At 38.6% G+C, this 24,015-nt stretch overlaps 1 protein-coding gene across 2 annotated transcripts in view; it reads right to left on the bottom strand.

The window, feature by feature from the left end:
- The window catches only part of KIFAP3 (kinesin associated protein 3), a 257,782-nt gene that overhangs the window by 160,637 nt on the left and 73,130 nt on the right, over window positions 1-24,015 (bottom strand). For both annotated transcript variants that reach the window (XM_010594968.2, XM_010594969.3), the window contains exon 10: window positions 1,433-1,595. In XM_010594968.2, coding sequence (XP_010593270.1) covers window positions 1,433-1,595 — 163 coding nt within the window. The remainder of the gene's footprint in view (window positions 1-1,432; window positions 1,596-24,015) is intronic.

The following is a 24,015-nucleotide window of genomic DNA, read 5'->3' as shown; positions in this document are numbered from 1 at the left end:
TAAGAAAAAAGAATGAAACTGCAGAACTAAAACAAAGGAACAAAGTCTTAAAAGATGAGTAAGAATTTGCTCTCTGGTGAAGGCAGGCAATGACATTCCAAGTAGAGGTAAAAGCAGGCAGAGAAGCACTTAGGCATAAAAAAGCTTGTGTGAGGAACTGCAAATGCTTCAGTGCAGCCACCCGAAGAAAACCAGTTGCCACTGAGTCACATACGACTCACGGTGACCCTATGTGTGTCAGCAGCAGGAGTAATACACACGGGATTTTCGATGGTGGATTTTTTATAAGTAGATCACTAGGCCTTTCTTCCCAGGCACCTCTGGGTAGATCTGAACCACCGGCCTGTTGGTTAGCAGTAGAACACGCCAACTACTTATACCACCCAGGGACCCAGTACGGTCATAGTATAAAGTATAGATTGGGGAGTGGCAGGAATCTATAAAGACAGACACTGGACAGATCCTAAAGGGCTTTCGATGCTCTGTTAAGAAGGTTAATATCATGTATGAGAGCACAGGAGAGTTAACTCTTGAATTCTTTCTAGCTACACAGACCTTGGAAACCCTGGTGGCATAGTGGTCAAGTGTTATAGTTGCTAACCAAATGGTCGGTAGTTTGAATCCACCTGACGCTCCCTGGGAACTCTATGGGGCAGTTCTACTCTGTCCTATAGGGTCACTATGAGTCAGGATTGACTTGAGGGCAATGGGCTTGGTTTTCATGGTTTATAAAGATGTTATTAATACCTAAAAGAAAACTTTAACTTATAAGTTGTATCCTTCAATACAGTATTTTCTAACTCATGCTATACAAAAATGCCTTTTTTTTTTTACTTAACAATGACAAAAAGGCTCCACATATTCATGTATTTGTAAACAGTACTTAAAAAGCATGGAAGAATATGAGAACATAAATGACATCTGCTTTTTAAAAATATGCTGACCAAAAAAAAACAAATCTGTTGCTGTCGAGTCAATTCCAACTCATAGTGACTCTACAGGACTAAGTAGAACAGCCCCATAGAGTTTCCAAGAACAGCCTGGTGGATTCAAACTGTCAACCTTTTGGTTACAGCTGTAGCTCTTAACCACTGCGCCACCAGGGTTTCTAAAATATGCTGAAGAGAAAATAATTTTCCCTTCTTGTTCCCTGGTAGTACTTGCATACCTTCGCTTTGGTTTAATATGGGTAAATGAAGTCAAAGGTTTAGAAGTTTCTATTCCATTTCATTTCACAGTACTGTGGAAATCCTGGCACAGATCATTATCATTAATTTATTCTGCTTATTTTTATGATTCAGTTCCCACAGTCCCAATCAAAGGCCACGTTCAGAATGCTTTCTTGTCCAGCAGGCTATCTAACACAGAACTCAATCTTCCACTAAGGATGGAAAGCCCAAGCAACACTACTGTTCGTTTTCAAAAAGCATACCTAGAAGTGCAGTGAGTTTGGGAAGCAGTCCAACTTGTACCATCTTATTTCTCAGTCCTGTGTCAAAGGACAGATTCAGTAAAAGCCGAAGGGTGATATTCAGCAGGTCTTCATGCTCACAAGGTATCATTTTTACCAGTTTTTCAACAATATCCATTTCCACCTATGTAAAATAATAATATAAACGCAGTGAGGTTCTGTAGCAAAACAAGACAAAAAGATTACAAGTATCTATTTTCCTTTGTTTTTACCATACTGTAGATCTATTTTATAAGTAATTATGTCCTAATCTATATATTCCTATTTTAATCTATAAACTTCCATGAAATAAAACTTTTGAGGAGAAAAGACATATTCCCACATCTTCCCCTCTTTCCCCTCCCTTCCTCATTTAACAGCTTCAGCTAGAACACAAAATACATTTGATCCTTGAAAACACTCTATGTTACTGAACACCATCGGCTAAGTGCTAGGCCTTGGGCTAAATCAAACAAGACCTGGTCTTGGCCTTCATGGATTATATGGTCTAAAAAGAGAGCGGACAGGTATGACACATAATTAAAACACAACGTGATGAAAAAAGAAATGTGTGAAGTGCTTTGGAAGCTACCTGGAGGGAACTACTAACCAACCTAGAAAAACAGGAGACTTCAAGTTAGGAACAAAGATGAATAAGAATTTGTGCTCTGGTGAAGAAAGGCAATGACGTTCCAGGAAGAGGGAAAACAGGTGGAGAAGCACTTAGGCATAAAAGAGCCTGTTTAGGGACATGCTTCAGTATGGCCATAACAGAAAGGGTATGTTGGGGAGTGGTAGGAGTCTATAAAAATAGACATCGGATAAATTATAAAGTGCTTTTAATGCTTATAGTAACGTTCAACATTATCCTATAGGCAGTAGAGTACCATGAGTGATTTTAGGGGCAGGCCTGATGTGGTCATCCTAGCACTAGATAAATAAATAAGCAAGCAAGCAAATAAATAAATTTACATATAATAAATGAATAAGTGGCACTGTATAGGACAGACCAGAATAGGTAGAAACCAAAGGCAGGCAGTTAGGAGTATATTGTATTAGACAGGTGAGATGTGATCTGGGTCTGAATCAAAGAAAGGATAAAGAACTTGAAGGGAAAAGAAAAATAATTTTAGAGGTATTTAGGATAAACAGTTAAAATAAAAGCACTTGGATGAGAAGATGGAAGCACTCAGGATGACTCTCAGGATTCGCTTGGCCAATGTGTTGGGGGTGTCTAAGATTACCCTGGGTTTGGTGATTTACTAGAAGACCCAAAGAACTCAGCATATGGGTGCACTTATGGCTATGATTCATTACAGTGAAAGGACAGAAAGCAAAACTGACAAAGGGAAAAGGCGTATAGGGTGAATTCCAGAGGAAACCAGGTACAAACTTCCAAGTCTCTCCTTATAGCCACAGAAGACATGCTTAATTCCTCTAGCATCAAACTGTGACAACACACGTGAAATGCTGCCTACAAGGGAAGCTCCTTAGTACTCAATGCTTGAAGTTTTATTGGGGCTAATCATATACACACTCCCTGCCTAAGAGGTACCAAAATTCCAAACTCTGAGAAGGAAAGAAGGCGTTCAGCGTAAACAGCATTGTTTTGACAAACACTTCAGGCAGCACACTAAACCACCCTCCTCAGTCAAGGAATTGTGGGAATACTCCAAAAACCCAAATTCCCACACACCAGCCATGATGAACCTTGCCAGCAGGCACTCCTAAGGATAGCAGTCTTAGGCCTACTTTCTACACAGTCAATAAGGTGGATGTAGGTGCCACTAGCCAAGACCTGTAAATGGAAAAGTGGGTCTAAAACAAAGCAGGACAGAAAGTAATTAGCTTAATTTTTGTTATGTTTAATCTGAGATAATACTGAGTGAATATCTGAAAATCTTACTACAAAACTCAGAAGAGATGTTGGGCTCCAAGTAGTAGCTGAAACTCTAGGATAGGGGTCAACAAACCGTGGCCAGTAGGCTTAATCTTGCTCACCATCTGTTTTAATACTACTCATTGCTAAGAATGGTTTGGGGTTTTACATTTTTAAATGGTTAAAAATAAAACAAAAGAAGAATAATATTTCATGACATTTGAAAATTTTATGAAATTCAGATTTCAGTTTCCATAAATAAAGTTTAACTGGAACACCGCCATGCTCATTTACATACCATCTATGGCTGCTTTCATAACATGCTTATGCACTGTTGCAACAGAGAAAATATGATATAAAAAAAAAAAAAAACACCAGGCCTAAAATACTGACTTTCTGGCCCTTTACAGTATGAGTTTGCCAACCTCTGCTTTAAAAAAAAACCCAAAACCAAACCCATTGCTGTCGAGTCCATTCCAACTCACAGCGACCCTACAGGACAGAGTGGAACTGCCCCATAGAGTTTCCAAGGAGCGACTGGTGGATTCAAACCTTCGACCTTCTGATTAGCAGCAGTAGCTTTAGGGTATGATAAAATTGCTTTAGGAGGCTTTGCTTTAGAGTGAAAAAATCATAGAGGACAGAAGTTATTTGGTAATGTAAGCCCTGCATTCATATTTTTAAGGGTAGCAACACCAGGAAAATTTGGTTATAAAAACACTTCTCATTGTTATTTACAAAACAATGGCTAAAAAGGAGAAAAAAATCTATGTAAGTACATATTTTATTTTTGTATCATTACCAACCTATTACCCCATTGCCAATGAGTTGATTTCAACTCATAGCGACCCTATAGGACGGAGTAGAACTGTCTCATAGGGTTTCCAAGGCTGGAATCTTTAGGGGAACAGACTGCTCATCTTTCTCCCATTCAGCAGCTTGGTGGGTTCGAACCACCAACCTTTTCAGTTAGTAGCCAAGCGTTTAACCATGCTCCACCAAGGCTCCTTATCATTACCAAAGAATTTATAAAAATTTTCACTCTACTTTTTTTTTCATGGGAAGTCTAAAGCATTTATTTAGACCATCCTTTTCATATCTTCATTGCTACCCTTAACTGACGTCATAAAAATCACATTAGTAATCGAACCCTCATTATACTTTAATCCTCTTCATTCCATGCCAAAGGGATAAACGTAAATTTTTTTTTACGTTAAATTGATAAATCCATGACTAACTCTTCCTTCACACTTACACCTATACTCCATAGCCACCCCACAGTCGGACTCTAGGGTTCTCCACTAAAGAGGACAAATCTATCTCCACAGGCTAATTTTGTTTCTCTCTTGTATTAGGCCTTCTCAGAAGCCTGGGTCTATCATTGATTCGTTAACTTTCTAGAATAATTACCACAGAGGAAAACTCCTATTTGTTACATTTATAAAAAAGTATAATTCTATCACTAGCTCCATTGATCACAGCAGATAACTATTTTCCAGCTTTATTTATTTACTTATTTCTTGACTAAGCACTGGATACAGATCGGTGAACAAAAAAGAAATGGTTCATGAAATTTATGTTCCAGAGGGGGTTAAATACAGCATAGAAGCAATTATAAAGTTATTTAATGATAACTGCATACCTATTATAAGAGAAAAAAGAACAGATAACCATGATGGCATATAAAGAGGTGGACCTGATAAAATCTCAGTGTGGGTAATTGTCAAGAAAGGCTTCTCTGAGGAAAGATAACCTTGCAGACGCACAGAAGTTACCTGAAGTAAGTAAGAGGGGAGAGAAAGAGTGGTCTAGATGGAAAAAAAAAAAAGGTGCAAAGGCCCTGGCAAGAGATGAAAAATAGGGCATTCAAGCAACTCTTCAGAAACTGTCATTCTGATTACAGTGTGGAGAATGGATTGGAAGGATGGAAGTAGTAAGATTAAGACACTATCACAGTAGTCAGGTAGAAGAATTAGTGATTAAGAAAAGTAGGTAGAGCTTCAAACTTCCTCTTAGGATTTAAAAAGCTGGAAAGAATGTGGTTCCCACTCTAACCAAATAACTTACAAAACTGTACCTTTTTTCGAACCCTCAGAGAGCTGAGGTATCACAGCAATCAACTAGCCTGACATCTAAAGAGAACAGGCAACCCAAAGGAGATAGGCCATGAGCACGAACTTACATAGGGCAAAGCACTGGAGGAAGATGGAACTGCCATAGATGCAATTAAGACTGCAGCTAAAAAATTTACGCAAATTACTGAAGCGTGAACTAGGCTGAGACTATAGAACCCTGAAACTACAGATGCTCAGGGAGTCTATACCCACTTACGGGCTCTTTTCCATGGACCTCATCAGAAGTTCATGAGAAGGACTAGGGACAGGACAAGAGATGAAAGACAACTTCTCTCAGTTGTGTGCATCTGGGGGAGGGCACAGCTGCCACCTGGGAAAGGGTACAAAACCTAATGCAGATTCTTTGCTCTTATGTCTCCTACAAAAGATACAGGCCACTTGAGAAAGGTCAGTGAATCCTGTCACACCTAAAACACAAGGGAAGACCCACTGCAGCTGAGAGACAGAACGAGTAAAGTCCTCTGCTACTGGGGAAACGTGGGCAGGATGACTTATCAAGACCCATACCCAAGACCATGAACACAGGGCCAGCCTAAGTCAAAACAATGAAGAATACCATAATGAAAGACAAACCATTGTCAAGAGACAAAGCAATCAACAGAACTAGACTATAGGTGTCTTAGTTACCCACTGCTGTTTCAACAGAAATATCACAAGTGTGTGGCTTTTAACAGCTCAACCGGACTAGCAAGAGCCAAGTAACAAATGTTGCTGTGTGCCACTGAGTCAATTTCTATTCATAGCAACCCTACAGGGCAGGGTATAACTGCCCCATAGGGTTTCCAAGGCTTTAATCTTTCTTTTTTTTCATTTGTGCTTTAGGTGAAAGTTTATAGCTCCCATTAATTTGTCATACAAAGTTATTCACACATTGTTATGTGACACTAGTTGCAATCCCTATAATGTGACAGCACACTCCCCCTTTCCACCCTAGGTTTCCGTTATTCATCCAACCAGCTCTTGTACTTTTCTGCCTTCTCATCCTACCTGCGGACAAGTGCTGCCCATTTGGTTTCGTGTATCTGCTTCAACTAAGAGGCACACTCTTCACAAGTATTATTTTATGTTTTATAGTTCTATCTAATCTTTGTCTGAAGGAAAAGTGGGCTTCAGGAATGGTTTTAGTTCTGGGTTAACAGAGAGTCTTGGGGCCATGGCTTTGGGAGTTCCTCCAGTCTCAGTCAGGACATTAAGTCTGATCTTTTTATGTGAACTTCAGTTCTGCTCCACATTTTTTTCTGTTCTGTCAGGGACTCTCTATTTTCTGTTGGGGCAGTCACTGGTGGTAGCCGGGCACCATCTAGTTCTTCTGGCATCAGGCTGATGGAATCTCTGGTTTATGTGGTCTTTTGTCTCTTGGGCTAATATTTTCCTTGTGTCTTTGGTGTTCTTCAGTCTCCATTGCTCCAGGTGGGTTGGGACCAATTGAAGCATCTTAGATGGCCTCTCATAAGCTTTTTTTTTTTTTTTTATAATAACTTTTATTAAGCTTCAAGTGAACGTTTACAAATCCAATCAGTCTGTCACATATAAGTTTACATACATCTCACTCCCTACTCCCACTTACTCTCCCCGTCTTGAGTCAGCCCTTTCAGTCTCTCCTTTCTTGACAATTTTGCCGGCTTCCCTCTCTCTCTATCCTCCCATCCCCCCTCCAGGCAAGAGTTGCCAACACAATCTCAAGTGTCCACCTGATATAATTAGCTCACTCTTCATCAGCATCTCTCTCCCACCCGCTGACCAGTCCCTTTCATTTCTGATGAGTTGTCTTCGGGGATGGTTCCTGTCCTGTGTCAACTGAAGGTCTGGGGAGCATGGCCGCCGGGATTCCTCCAGTCTCAGTCAGACCATTAAGTTTGGTCTTGTTATGAGAATTTGGGGTCTGCATCCCACTGATCTCCTGCTCCCTCAGGGGTCCTCTGCTGAGCTCCCTGTCAGGGCAGTCATCGATTGTGGCCGGGCACCAACTAGTTCTTCTGGTCTCAGGATGATGTAGGTCTCTGGTTCATGTGGCCCTTTCTGTCTCTTCTCATAAGCTTTTAAGACTGCATATGCCACTCACCAAAGTGGGATGCAGAACATTTTCTTAATCAAATTTTTTATGCCAACTGACCTAGACACCCCCTGAAACCATGGTCCCCAGCCCCTAGTCCCAGCTACTCTGTCCCACAAAGTGTTGTGTTGTGTTCAGGAAACTTAGCTTTTGGTTTAGTATAGTTGTGCTGACTTCCCCTGTATTGTGTGTCCTTCCCTTCACCTAAGATGATCTTTATGAAAGCAGATTGCCACATCTTTCTCCCATGCAGTGGGCTGGTGGGTTTGAACTGACAACCTTTCAGTTAGCAGCCAAGTGCCTAACCACTGTGCCACCAGGGATCCTAAGTAACAAATAATGGCAGTATATTACTTGGGGTAAGTTGAAGAATAAGAACAGGTATCCTTTCTAGAGCACAAGCACACCAGGAAAGCCTAAAGCTTAGTATAGGCTACAAACACTGAGAAAAAATCCTCTGGCATACAACCAGCCACCCTTTCCCCACCACTTTTTATAGGTGATGCTTGAAGAATTTGAAGCTGATGATCTACTGAGGGTAACAAAATCCAGCTAAACTCCTAAGGAGAATGACTTAATCCCCTGCATTACAGGCCTTACAAAAAAAAAAAAAGCTCTGAACATTTCCAGACACAAACAGTATTCATCTCAGTCTCTACTGATCTACACGATATTCAACTTTCAACAAAAAATTATGAGTACAAGAAAGAGTAAGAAAAACAAACCATAGTTAAGAGACAAAGCAATAACAGAACCAGACTCAGTGACTTAGTTATCTAGTGCTACTATAACAGAAATACCACAAGTGGGTGGCTTTAACAAACAGCAATTTTTTCTTTCACAGTTTAGGAGGCTAGAAGTCCGAACTCAGGAGACCAGCTCCAGGGGAAGGCTTTCTCTCTGTGTTGGCTCTGGGGAAAGGTCCTTGTCATCAATCTTCCCCTGGTCTAGAAGCTTCTCAGCACAGGGAACCCAGGTCCAAAGGACGCGCTCCACTGCAGGCTCTATTTGCTTAGTGGTAATTTTTTTTAATGGAGGTCCCTCTCCTCTCTGCTTGGTTCTTTTATATCTCAAAAGAGGTTGACTCAAGATACAACTTAATCCTGTAGATTGATTCCTGCCTCATTAACATAACTGCCAGGAATCCTGCCTCATTAACATCATAGAGGTTAGGATTTATAACACACTAGATCACAAAATGGCAGATAACCAGACAATACTGGGAATCATGGCCTAGCCAAGTTGACACACATATTTTGGGGGACATAATTCAATCCATAACATTACGCCCCCTACCCCCGAGAATTCATGTCCTTCCTTGCCACATGAAAACACATTTACCCCATCATATCATCTCAAATGTCTTAAATCAACTCTAGGTCCAAATTTCATCTTGGGGCAAAATTCCTCTTCATCTGTGAAATTTAGGATACAAGATATCTGCTTCCAAAGTACAGTGGTGGAACAGGTACAAGGTAGACATTTACATTACAAATGGGAGAAACTGGAGGGAAAGAAGGGATAACAGGAACCAAGCAATTCAGCAGAACATATTACATTAGCTCTCAAGGTTTGAAAACAGTCCTGTTTTCTGAGACCATTTAGACAATGGCCCTGCCTTCCAGACTCTGGGTTTTGGCCACATTCTCCAGATTCTGGGTGGAGAGCCCTTGGCCTGGGCTTCAGCTCTGCCTCCTAGGCCCACTGGAATGGCAAGTCTGCTCTCTTGCATTTGGGTAGCCTGCACCATTCTCCTAGTCTGTCCAAGTGGTTACCTTACCCCCTTGGCCCTGGCAGCCCCCTTTCATCTGCCCCTTGGGCACAGCAGCCCCACCCCCTCAGTTTTGAGTGGTGGATCTGGCCCCATTCTGCTGGCACTCATGAAAGGCAACTCCACTTTCTGGAACCAAGTTGGTGAAAATCTTACTCTTTGAAACGCAGGAGGCTAGGGCCCAACCCTTTGAGACCAGCAGGCCATGGTTTCACCTTTTGAGACCCCAGAGGTCGTGACTCTACCTTTTGAGACCGAGGCAGCTCTGCTTCCTGTATTCCTTGTCCCTTCAGCTTCTGTTTCCTGGTTCCTTGGCCTCTTGGCCCCTTGAGCCCCAGGGCCAGCTGGCATCTGTCCTGCTTGGGCAAGCATTCCAAAGCTCTTTAGCTCTACTGATAAGTGCCCGGAGGTACCCAACTCCGCCAATAAACCTTGGCAGGAAGGCACTCTCTGTGGGCAGGTTCCTACACTGTCTCATGCTGGTCGCCTGGTTCTGCTGCTGCTGTTTCTCTGCTGTTGCTTCTTATCATCTGCGCTGTCTTCAATGTCACGTCCCTCCTCACTTCCTTCTGAGCCCCCACCAGATTGTCTTTGACATCCATAATTTCACCAATAGTCTTTTCAAGGCAATCTAGACTTCTACTACTAGGCACTTCCAAATTCGTCTAGCCTCTACCCATTACTCAATTCCAAAACTGCTTTCACATTGTAGGTATCTGTTACAGCAGCACCCACTCTTGGCACCAAATTTTGTCTTAGTTCCCTAGTGCTACTGTAAGAGAAATAGCACAAGTGGATGACCTTAAAAAACAGAAATTCACTCACAGTTCTGGCAACTAGAAGTCAAAATTCAGGGCACCAGTTCCAGGGGAAAGCTTTCTCTCTCTGTTGGCCCTGAGGAAAGGTCTTTGTTAGCAATCTTCCCCTGGTCTAGGAGCTTCTCAGTGCAGGGACACCAGGTCCAAAGGACACGCTCCACTGCTGGCTCTACCTGCTTGGTGGCAATGACTCTTCTCTACTCGACTCTCTCTTTTATATCTCAAAAGAGGTTGAATCAAAGTACAATCCAATCCTGCAGATTGAGTCCTGCATCATTAATATAACTGGCTCTAATCCTGCCTAATTAACACCACAGAGATTAGGATTTGCAACACACAAGATAAACACATGAGATCACAAAATGGTGGACAATCATGCAGTAATGGGAATCATGGCCTAGCCAAGTTGACACATTTTTGGAGGACACAACTCAATCCATAACAATGACTATTATTCAGATTTATACACCAACCACTAATGCCATAGATGAAGAAACTGAAGATTTTTACCAGCTTCTGAAGTCTGAAATTGATCAAGCATGCAATAAAAATGCACTGATAATTAATTACTAGTGATTAGAATGCAAAAGCTGGAAACAAAGGGTGAGTAGATAGGAAATAAGTCCTTGCTAATTTTTTTTTTTTTAATAGAAAGGACGCTGGAGATTGCATGATAGAATACTGCAGGAACAATAACTTATTCATTGCAAGCACCTTTTTTCAACAGTATAAACGGTGACCAAACACTTGGACCTCATTGGATGTAATACACAGGAATCAAACTGACTACATCTGTGGAAGGAGATGATGGAGATGCTCAATATCATCACTGAGAAAAAGCCAGAGGCCGACTGTAGAACAGACCATCAATTATTGCTCATGTGCAAATTTAAGCTGAAGCTGAATTTAAAAACAAATCCATGAGAGCCAAAATATGACCTTGAGTATATCCCATGTGAATTTAGAGACCATCTCAAGAATAGATCTGACAAACTGAACATTTATGATCAAAGACCAGATGAGTTATGGGATGAAATATGGGACATCCTATGTGGAGAAAGCAAAAGGTCACTAAAAAGACAGGAAAGAAAAGACCAGAATGGATTATAGAAGAGACTCTGAAACTTGCTCTTGAATGGAGGGCAGCTAAAGCCAACGGAAGAAATGTTGAAGTAAAAGAGCTGAACAGAAAATTCCAAGGGTAGCTTGAGAAAACTAAGTATTGTAATGAAAAGTGCAAAGACTTAGAGTTAGAAAAGCAAAAGGGAAGAACATGTCCAGCATTTCTCAAGCTGAAACAACAGAAAAAAAAAATTCAAGCCTTGAGTTGCTATACTGAAAGATTCCAGGGGCAAAATACTGAATAACACAGGAAGCATCAAAAGAAGACTGAAAGAATACACAGTCACTGTACCAAAATGAACTAGCTGACATTCAACCATCTGAAAAGGTAGCATATGATCAAGAACCAATGGTACTGAAGGAAGACGCCCAAGATGCATTGAAGGCACTGGTGAAAAACAAGCCTCCAGGAATTGACGGAATACCAACTGAGATGTCTCCACAAAAGGACGCAGCACCAGACATACGCACTCTTCTAAGTCAACAAATTTGGAAGACAGCTACTTGGCCAACTGACTGAAAGAGATCCCTATCTGTGCCCATTTCAAAGAAAAGTGGTCCAACAGAAAGTAGAAAATATTGAACAACATCATTAATATCGCACAGAAGTAAAACTTTGCTGAAGATCATTCAAAAGTGGTTGTAGCAGTATATCGACAGGCAACTGCCAGAAATTCAAGCTGGATTCACAGTAGGACATGGAATGAGGGATATCACTGCTCATGTCAGAAGGATACTGACTGAAAGCAGAGAATGCCAGAAAGATATTCACCTGTTTTCTTGGCTATGCAACAGCATTCGCTGTGTGGATCATAACAAATTACGGAAAACACGGCGAAAGAATGGGAATTCCAGAACACTTAATTGTACTCACGAGGAACCTGTACATAGACAAAGAGGCAGTAGTTTGAAAAGAACAAGGGGATACTGCATGGTTTCAAGTAAGAAAGGTATACGTCAGGGTTGTATTCTTTCACCATACTCATTCAATCTGTAGGCTGAGCAAATTATTCAAGAAAACAGATTTTATGAAGAAGACTGCAGCATTAGGATTCAAGGAAGATTAACAACCTGTGACGTGCGAATGACACAAACTTGCTTGCTGACAGCGAAGAGGACTTGAAGTACTGACTGATGAAAATCAAAGGCTACAGTGTTCAGTATGAATTACACCTCAATATAAAGAAATCAAAAATCCTCACAACTGGGCCAATATGCAAAATCATGATAAACGGAGAAAATATCGAAGTTGTCACGGATTTCATGTGACTTGGATCCATAATGAATGCCCATGGAAGCGGCAGTCAAGAAATCAAACAATGTATTACACTGGGCAAACATGCTGCAAAAGACCTCTTGAAAGTGTTCTAAAGCAAAGCTGTCATGTTGAAGATTAAGGTGTGCCTGACCCATGCCATGGTATTTTCAATTGTTTCACATGCATGCGAAAGCTGGACAATGAAATAAGACTGAAGAACTGATACCTCTGAATTATGGTCTTGGTGAAGAACACTGACTATACCATGGAATGACAGAGGAATGAACAAATCTGTCTCGGAAGAAGTATAGCCAGAATGCTCCTTAAAAGTGAGGATGGCAAGACCTATTCTCACATACTTTGGATGTGTTACCAGGAGGGACTAGTTCTTGGAGAAGAGCATCATGCTTGGTAAAGTAGAAAATCAGCGAAAGAGAGGAAGACCCTCAATGAGATGGATTGACACGGTGGCTGCAACAATGGGTTCAAGCATACCAATAATGGTGATGATGGCCCAGGACCAGGCAGCATTTTGTTCTGTTGTAAACAGGGTAGCTATGAGTCAGAACTGACTTGATGGCACAAAAGAGATAGATCAATAGAATTATCCAAACTGAACAAAAAAGGAATAAAAAAACTCAATAACATCTAAGAACTGTGAGACAATATAGAATAGACTAACATGTGTAATTAGAATAGAGTAGAAGAGAAAAAGAAAGGGACAGAAGAAATAATTAAAAAGGTAATGGCTATGCTAGGGACCCGAATACATGGCCTAAATATAATACAAACCATAATTAACGATGCACAAACATCAGAAGACAAACTAGATAACTGGGAGCTCCTAAAAATTAAACACTTATACTCATCAAAAGAATAGGAAGAGAACCTACAGAATGGAAAAAAAAATTTTGGCTACAACATATCCAAAAGGGCTTAATCTCTCAAATCTTTGAATACTTCAACACCTTAACAACAAAAAGACAAATAATCCAATAAGAAAAACGGGCAAAGGATATGAACAGATACTTCACCAAAGACATTCAGGCAGCTAACAGGCATATGAGGAAATGTTCGTGATCTTTAGGCATCATAGAAATGCAAATCAAAACTACAATAAGATACCATCTCACCCCAACGATACTGGCATGATTCAAAAAACAGAAAATAACAAATGTTGGAGAGGCTGCAGGGAGATTAGAACTCTTATGCACTGCTGGTTTAAAATGATACAACCACTACGGAAAACAATACGGTGCCTCCTTCAAAAGCTAGAAATAGAAATACCATATGATCCAGCAATCCTACTCCTTGGAATATATCCTAGAGAAATAAGAGCTGTCACACGAATAGACATATGCACACCCATGTTCACTGCGGCACTCTTACTATAGTAAAAAGCTAGAAACAACCTAAGTGCCCATCAACAGATGAATGGATAAACAAGTTATGTTACATACACACAGTGGAATACTACACAATGATAAAGAACAATGATGATTCCACAAAATATCTCACAACATGGCTGAATCTGGAGGGTATTATGCTGAGTGAAATAAGTCAATCACGAAAGGACAAATATGGCATGAGACCACTATCATAAAAAACCAAGAAAACTTTTCACACAGAATAAAACAATCTTTGCTGGTTAAGAGGAACGGGAAGGCTGGGGTGGGGAAATTGCTAACCAGATAGTAGACAAGTGGTAACTCTGGTGATGAGAAATACAATACACAATATAGGGAAAGTCTGAACAACTTTACCAAGGCAAAGTCGTAGAAGCTTCCTAGACACATCCAAACACCTTGAGGGATCAAGTTCCTAGGGCTGAAGGTTGTGGAACACTGTCTCAGAGGACATCTAGGTCAACTGGCATAACATAGTTCATAAAGAAAATGTTCTACATCTTACTTTGGTGAGTAGCATCTGGGGTTTTAAAAGCTTACGAGTGGCCATCTAAGATACATTTACTGGACCCATTCTACCCAGAGCAAAGCACAATGAAGAAAACCAAAGACAAGGAAAATATTAGTCCAAAGGCCTAATGAACCACATGAACCACAGCCTCCACCGGCCTGAGCCCAGAAGAACTAGATGGTGCCTGGCTACCACCACTTACTGCTCTGACAGAGATCACAGTAAAGGGTCCCCAGACAGAGTGGGAGAAAAATATAGAACAAAATTCAAATTCACAAAAAAAGACCAGACTTACTAGTCTGACAGAGACTGGAAGAACCCCCAAGACTATGGCCCCCAGGCACTCTGCTAATTCAGACTGAAACCAGTCCTGAAGTTCATCATTCAGCCAAAGATTAGGCGGCCCTCTAAAACAAACAATAGTACATGTAAGGAATGTGCTTCTCAGTTCAACCGAGTATATAAGACAAAATAGGGAATAACTGCCCAAAAACAAAGATGAACATGCCAGAAGGGACATGAAAACTGGCGGAATGGATATGAGGAACCTGGGGTAAAAACAGAAGAGTGAAGAGTACTGACACATTGTGGGGATTGCAACCAATGTCACAAAATAATTTACATATAAATTTTTGAACGAGAAGCTAATTCATGCTGTAAACCTTCACCTAAAACAGTATTAAAAAAAAAGATAATCACTGAGGATTTCCCAAAAATAATGAAAGATATCAAACCATAGATCCAAGCTCATAGAACCCCAAGCAAAATAAATAAACACAACACACACACTCACATACATGAACACATTCTTAGTCATATTATATTTATATTGCTGAAAACCAATGATAAAAGAGAAAATACTGAATGTAAGCAAAGAATAAAAGACTGATTACATATACAAAAGAAAGATAAGAATTATGGCAGCGTTCTTGTCAAAAACAATGAAAGCTAAAGTGACATTTATAAAGTGCTGGGAGAGAGGAACTGTCAACCTAGAATTCCGTATTCAGTGAAAATACATTAAAAAAATGAAATCAAAAGCTTCAATAAAACTGATAAACCACTAACTGGAATAACCTAGGAAAGAAAGGGAGAAGAAATAAATTACCAAAATCAGAATGAAACGGGAAAAAAATAATATGAGGCCTTCAGAGATTAAAGAGATAAGAAAGGAATAGTACAAAAGATTGTATGCCCATATATTCAACAATATAGATGAAATGAATAAATTCCTTAAGAGACACAACCACAAACCTACCATTCAAGAAATAGATAACCTGAATAGTCCTATATCTACTAAAGAAATTCACAGAAACTCCAGGCCCAGACAGCATTTACTGGCTAATTCTACCAAACATTTACAATAGAAATAACACAAGCATTAGAGCAAGATATTACAAGAAAACTGCAGACCAATAATCCCTCATAAGCACAGATACAAAAATCCTCAAAAATATGTTAGCTAATCAAAACTAAGGAATCATAAAAAGAGCAATATATGACCAAGTGATGTTAATGGGGCCCTGGTGGTACAACAGTTAAGTGCTTGGCTGGTAACTAAAAGGTGCGAACCCACTAGTTGCTCTGCAGGAGGAATAAGGTGCAAAGGCAATTCGGTGGAGAAAAGGACAGTCTTTCCAACAAATGATGCTGATACAACTGAGCATACATACTCAAAAGCATGAATCTTGATCCATACCTTTCACCATACACAAAATTAACTCTAACGGATGGATCACAGGCCAAAAAAACGCAAAGTAACAACTACCACCAAAAATACCTATAAAACTTCTTGAAGATAATATATAAAATTTTTGTGACTTTGGGTTGGGCAAAGATTTCTTAGCTATGACACCAAAAACTAATCCATTAAATTTTTTGCATGTATTATTGGACTTCATCAAAATTAGAAATTTCTATTCCTCATAAGAGAACGAAAGACAAGCCACAGACAAGGACAGAATACTCGCAAAATACATAAATGACAAAGGACTTGCATCCAGAATATAAAAAGAACTCTCAAAACTTAGTAGTAAGAAAACACAATCAAGCCAAGTGACATATACTGTCTCTGTTGTTCCTCTTAAAATCATACTCTAATATGATTTATTCCTATTTGTTATCCTACATTAATTTTATATAAGAAATACAACTCAATCTAAACCATTCATTGACAGATTTTTTTTTAAAGTAAACTAAATTTGCTTTAAAATACATAACTCCAAAAATCAAGGTCAGTATTAGTTCACATCTTCAGTAAAACAAACACTTGATTTAAATAAACAATACAACCTCACAAACAGATTAGCTATTCTCTTTAAAAACAAACAAACCAACCAGAAATGCCACAGGCTTCATCAGCTATTAATTATATTAGTACTGTATTTTTCTCTTCAAAAAGAAACATACTGGTTTTTATAACAAAACTTAATAAAACAACCTAGAGAGCTTGTTATTAATTTGCCTTTCCATTGCACCGAATGGAACATGAGATGTGCCATGTAGTCAAATCAGATGGTTAAACACTATACTCATTAATTTAACACAATGGTCTAATCACGTCTTTCCGGTTGATAAAAGCCCAATTACAATAGCTAAATTGAGTAACTGCCTCAATATGCAATTCCTTCTCAGTTCTATTTCTATAAAATGGAATTTATATTTAAGAGGTATTTTTATTAACTGTTCTATGTAGAATGACAGCTTACCAACAATCTGTCACCAAGTTGATTTCCGTTTTCAGTATTTCTGGAAGCCAAAATTTAAAAATCATTTATTGTCAACCATATTTTGTTTAAAAAAACATAAAGACTTTTAAAAATTATTGCCCTGAAGACAGGGAGAAAGAGTATGAGGCCTGTTACCTGGAATTCTGTTCCCTTAGGCAAGTCACCTAAGCTCTCTGGTCCTCTGCTACTTCATTTGCAAAATAAGGAGGCCACATTTACTATGTAAGGTCCAGTCAAGACCTAAAGATCCTGATTCCATAAGATGTCCATAAATAAAATGTATTTCTTCCATAAAAAAAGATTAGATGCATATTATTTATAGTAAAAATCTGGCTAATCAAATCATTCCTCCTCAATAAAAAATGAAGTCTGATGAGACAATTTCTATCATATTTCCAACTCTATCTTAGCTGGAAGTAATTTTAATAATAATCTTGAGAGATCATTTTTGACAGCATAAAGACATAAGAAATGCATTACTTAAACACAAATTTAATCCATACATAGCAGACACATACTGATGGCAAATCAATTTGAATCGTGAAAACCTACTAAAGGCAAACTTAATCTAAACTACATAAATGAAGACGATATTTCAACTTTACTGAAGCGGAAGAACCAATTCAGCCATAGCCTAACTACTCAAGGAATATATATATATATCACCATGTCATCATATCCTTCTTAGATATAAGATCAATGAAAACAGAAAACATGTTTTTGATTAGTTCCTGTAAGTAAAGTCAAACTCAAAGCAATATCAGGTACATAGTGAACATCAATAATTATGTACTAATGATGAAAATGACAGATGATACTAAATATCTGCAGGTAAAACAAAATCTCATATATTTCAACTATCAGAGTTCAAGTCACTTATTAAATTCTGATAAATCAGTTTCAGATTTTCAAAGAGCAAGTTATGTCATTCAACATACCACAAGCTACTTCCTAGTTGATTTTAAAAGAGAAAAAAATATCAGGCAGAAGTATTATATATTTAGACTAACAGAAAAAGAAACCACTTCTACTGATATTACACAGCCACATAATAATTCATATTAGCATACAGTTCTAAAAGCGGTCCTCAATGGAACTGTCAATGATCTAGCAATTCAATTTCTAGGCATCTACCCAAAGAAAATAATCAGAAATACAAACAAAGACATATGTACAAACATGTCCACTGAAGTGTAATACCTAAAACTGCTGACAAACATATGAAAAGGTATGGCTAATATACCATCTATTCAACATAACATTGTCCTTGCAAAGACTTCTTAATGACATGGAAAAAAGCAGATAAGAATTTATATTTTATCTTTCTGTATTATATATTTTTTCAAAAGAGGAAATACTACATATTTAACTTGCATTTCCCAAAGCCTACCATGTAAACATAATAAAGGATGGCAAAGAACTGTCAGGAGCCTACTCCAATAATTCAAACAGGAAATGAAGAAGGCCTAAAACTCCATTAAATGGAGAAAAGACAGTCCTTTTAACAAATGGTGCTGGCAAAACTGGATGTCCATATGCAAAAAAATGAACCAGGACCCATATCTCAGGCCATACACAAAAATTAATTCAAAAGCGATCAAAGACCTAAATATAAAACCAAAAAGTATAAAGATCATAGAAGAAAAAATAGGATCAATGCTATAGGCCCTAATACATGGCATTAATAGGATACAGACCATAACTAACAACACACAAACTCCAGAATATAAGCTAGATAACTGGGATCTTCTAAAAATTAGACACATACGCTCATCAAAGGACTTCACCAAAAGAGTAAAAAGAGAACCTACAGACTGGGAAAAAATTTTTGGCTATCACAAATCTGACAAAGTTCTAATCTCTAAAATCTACAGGAAAATCCAATATCTCTACAACAAAAAGACAAACAATCCAATCAAAAAATGGGAAAAGGAAATGAATGGGCACTTCAAAGAAAACATTCACACAGCTAACAGACACATGAGGAAATGCTCACTAACACAAGACATTAGGGAAATGCAAATCAAAAACACAATGAGAGAAAGGCAGAGCCAACATGATGCTATAGACAGAAGCACCACACCATCCCTCCACAGCAAAGACTCCAAAAACTAAGTAAAATAGAGAAAAATGTCAATCCTGGAACCCTAAGTATGAAATGAAGAAACAAAAGAACTCAACCAAGCACCAAATGGAATAAGAAACTGACAGAGAACAGAGAGCGAGGAGAGTTACTGAGCAGAGGTCCCTTATCAGCACATGCATCACGGATTCGCCGTGTTGCACTCCTGTCGGAGATCAGAAGACAGGAGTATGGGAAAGCAGCTTAATGGAGCTTCCAGTAGGAGAGAGAGCAACTGCTGGAGCTGACCTGCTGCACCATAGCTGAGTGACTGTCCCTGCCCACTGCATGAGGAAGTGAAAAGTATCGTGCCCACGGAGGAGCAAACAACAAAAAATGCACAGCCCGCTGGCTCAGACATAACCAAATAAAACAAAAAACAAACAAATCAATAAATGAAGAAAATAAATACTGGATGTCCTGAACACAGCAGACAATACCAAAACATATAAAAAAACAGAACAGGATGGTTCCGATAGGTGTCCAAAATAAAACACCAGGTGACTTTCCAGAAAAAAAGGCACTGGAACTACCTGATAAGGAATTGAAATTTCTAATATTCAGAGCTATCCAAGAACTGAAGCAAAAAGTAAACAAAAATGAGGGAAAAAATAGACAAATTCATGGAAAAGGAAGACTAAATAATGGAAAATACAGACAAAATGGAAGAATTCAAGAAAATAACACAGGAAAAAAAGTCAAAATAAACTCACAACTAGAAATCACACAAAAACAGCAATTAGAAATCCAAAAGATAAACAACAAAATTTCAGAATGGACAGTGTCACAGAAGGTCTGAGGAGCAGGTTTGAAGCAATGGAAGACAGGATACGTGAAATTGAAGACAAATACCTGGATACCACTTTGAGCAAAAAAAAAGAACAAAGAAAAATGAAGAAACCCTGAGAATGATGTGGGATTCAATCAAAAGCGAAAATATGAGAGTGACCGGAGTTCCAGAACAGATGGAGAAAACTAAAAACACAGAGAGGATCCGCGAAGAATTACTGACAGAAAATTTTCCTAAATCATGAAAGATGAAAAGCTGACCATCCAAAAAGCTCAACAAAGCCTATATAGGTTCCCAGTACCCATTAGACACCCCCCGAAAAATCACTAAGGCATATCATAATCACACTAGCTAAAATGAAAGAGAAAGAAAGAATCCTGAGAGCAGCTTGAGAAAAGCGAAAAGTAACAGACGGAGGGGAAACAATAAGACTAAAATCTGATTACTTGGCAGAAATCATGCAGGCAAGAAGGCAATGGTATGACATATAAAAAACCTTGAAAGACAAAAATTGTTAACCAACAATAATATATCTTACAAAACTCCTGTTCAAATATTATGGTGAAATAAGGACACTTTCAGATAAACAGAAATTAAGGGAATATATAAAAACCAAACCAAACTTACAAGAACTATTAAAGGCAGTTTTTCAGTTTGAGAACAAACAACATCAGACCACTGCCTGAATCTAGGATGGAAGATCGCACCAGCTAGATACCAACCTAGGAAATGAACTCTCAAGGACGAGTCAAAACTAAAAGATTTACAACAGAGAACTACAGAGGTTAATCTGTGAATGACAGCAAAATCATAACAATAAAAAAGGGAATAAACAGTGTAGGCATAGAACTAATGAAGAGGAAGGCAAGGCAATATCAAGTAATAAAAGACTAGTTCAAACTTAGGAAGATAACGGAAAATTCCAAGGTAACCACAAGGAAAGTTAACAAACCTATTCAACAAAATAAAGAAAAACAAAGTCTCAGTAAAAACAAAATCTACAAAAACAAAAGAAATGAAAAAAAAAATCCATGAACACAAGAAAGAGGAACAAAGAAAATGCCAGCAAAACAAAACAAACAAAAAAACCCTACAAAACAACAGCAATAAGCTCACATCAATAACTACACTGAACGTAAATGGCCTAAATGCACCCATAAAGAGACAGAGAGTGACAGAATGGATTAAAAAAATAGGATACATCAATATACTGTTTAGAAAAAAGAAAAATATATATCAACTAAACAGCTACCAAAAAAGCAGGAGTGGCAACACTAATCTCAGACAAAATAGACTTTAAAACAAAACTCACCATGAAAGTCAGAGAAGGGAATTATATAATGATTAAAGGGATGATTTATCATGAAGACATAACCACAATAAATACCTACACACCCAATTACAGGGCTCCAAAATTCATAAAACAAACTAACAGCAACAAAAAGAGAAATTGATAGTTAAACAGTAATACTAGGAGACTTCAACCCACCACTCTCGGCAAAGGACAGAACATCAAGAAAGAAACTCAACAGAGATATAAAAGATCTAAAGGCCAGTCAGCCAACTAGAATTCATAGACATATACAGAACACTCCATCCAACAGCTGCAAAGTACACATTCTTTTCCAATGCACATGGAACATTCTCCAGAAGACCACATCTTAGGCCACAGAGCAACTCTCAACAAAATCCAAAACAGCAAAATAATACAAAGTATCTTCTCTAACCACAATGCCATCAAAGTAGAAATTAACAACAGGAAAAGCAAGAAAAAAAAAATTGCATGGAAACTGAATAACATCCTGCTTAAAAATCACTGAGTAACAGAAGAAATCAAAGATAGAATTAAAAAATTCCTACAGCAAAGTCCAACACCCATTTATGATAAAAACTCAAAGCAAAATAGGAATAGAAGGTGAATTCCTCAACATAATAATGGCACTTATACAAAGCCACCCCTACGTGTCTGTCACTCTGTCCTACTGTAGGGGCTTGCATGTTGCTGTGATGCTGGAAGCTATGCCACCGGTATTCAGATACCAGCAGGGTCACCCATGGTGGACAAGTTTCAGCTGAGCTTCTAGGCTAAGAAAGACTAGGAAGAAGGACCCAGCAATCTACTTCTGAAAAGAATTAAAAAAAACAGTGAAAATCTTATAAACAGCAGCGGAACACTGTCTGACATACTGCTGAAAGATGATCCCCCTGGTTGGAAGGGACTCAAAAGACGACTAGGGAAGAGCTGCCTTCTCAAGGTAGAGTCAACCTTAATGATGTGAATGGAGTCAAGCCTTCAGGAGCTTCATTTAATGATGTGGCATGACTCAAAATGAGAGTAAAAGGCTGTGAACATCCAATAATAATTAGAACATGGAATGTAGAAGTATGAATCTAGAAAAACTGGAAATCATTGAAAATGAAATGGAACACATTAAGATCGATATTCTAGGCATTAGTGAACTGAAATGGACTGGTATAGGCCATTCTGAATCACATAATTGTATGGTCTACAATGCCAGGAATGACAACTTGAAGAGGAATGGCACTGCATTCATAGTCAAAAAGAACATTTCAAGATCTATCCTGAAGTACAATGCTGTCAGTGAAGAGAAAATTTCCATTAGCCTACAAGGAAGATCAGTTAATATGACTATTATTCAAATTTACATGCCAACCATTAAGGACAAAGATGAAGAAATTAAAGATTTTTACTAGCTTCTGCAGTCTGGAATTGAATGAACATGAAATCAGGATGCATTGATAATTACTGGTGATTGGAAGGCAAAAGTTGGAAACTAAGAAGAAGGATCGGCAGTTGGAAAATATGGCCTTGGGGATAGAAACGATGCCAGAGTGCATGATAGAATTTTGCAAGACCAACAAATTCTTCACTGCAAATACCTTTCTTCACCGAAATAAACAACTACTATATACACGGACCTCGCTGGGTGGAATACACAGGAATCAAATTGACGACATCTGTAGAAAGAGACAATGGAAAAGCTCCATAACATCAGTCAGAACGAGGCCAGGGGCTAAATGTGGAACAGACCACCAACTGCTGCTATGCAAGTTCAAGTTGAAAGTGAAGAAAATTAGAACAAATCCACAAGAGCCAAAGTATGACCTTGAGTATATCCCACTTGAATTTAGACACCATCTCAAGAATAGATTTGACAGGTTGAACACTAATGATTGAAGACCAGGTGAGTTGTGCAAGGACATAATATGTGAAGAAATCAAGAAGTCATTAAAAAGACAGGAAAGAAGGAAAAGGCCAAAATGGATGTCAGAAGAGACTCTGAAAAATGCTCTTGAATGTAGAGCAGCTAAAGCAACAGGAAGAAATGAAGTAAGACAGCTGAACAGAAGATTTCAAAGGGCAGCTCAAGAAGACAATGTAAAGTCTTATAATGACATGTGCAAAGAGGTGGAAACAGAAAACCAAAAGGGAAGAACATGCTTGGCATTTCTGAAGCTGAAAGAACTGAAGAAAAAAATTCAAGTCTTGAAACGCAATAGTGAAGGATTCTACGGGCGAAAATATTACACAACACAGGAAGCATCGAAAGAAGACGGAAGGAGTACATGAAGGCCTGATACCAAAAACAACTGGTCAATGTTCCACCATTTCAAGAGGTAGCACATGATCAGAAGCCAATGGTACTGAAGGAAGAAGTCCAAGCTGCACTGAAGGCATAGGCAAAAAACAAGGTTCCAAGAATTGACAGAAGTGCTCATTTGTCTATGCCAAGAAATTCTGAAGATAGCTACATGGCCAACCGACTGCAAGAGATCCATATTTATGACTATTTCCAAGAAAGGTGCTCCAACCAAAATGCGGAAATTATAGAACAATATCATTAACATAACATACAAGCAAAATTTGGCTAAAGATCATTCAAAAGCGTCTGCAGCAGTATACTGACAGGGAACTGCCAGAAACTCAGTCTGGATTCAGAAAAGGACAT

Source organism: Loxodonta africana, chromosome 3, assembly GCF_030014295.1.
Source record: "Loxodonta africana isolate mLoxAfr1 chromosome 3, mLoxAfr1.hap2, whole genome shotgun sequence".
NCBI classification, from domain to species: Eukaryota; Metazoa; Chordata; class Mammalia; order Proboscidea; family Elephantidae; genus Loxodonta; species Loxodonta africana.
Note: the sequence above shows the minus strand (reverse complement) of the source record. Positions and strands in the feature narration are given on the sequence as shown.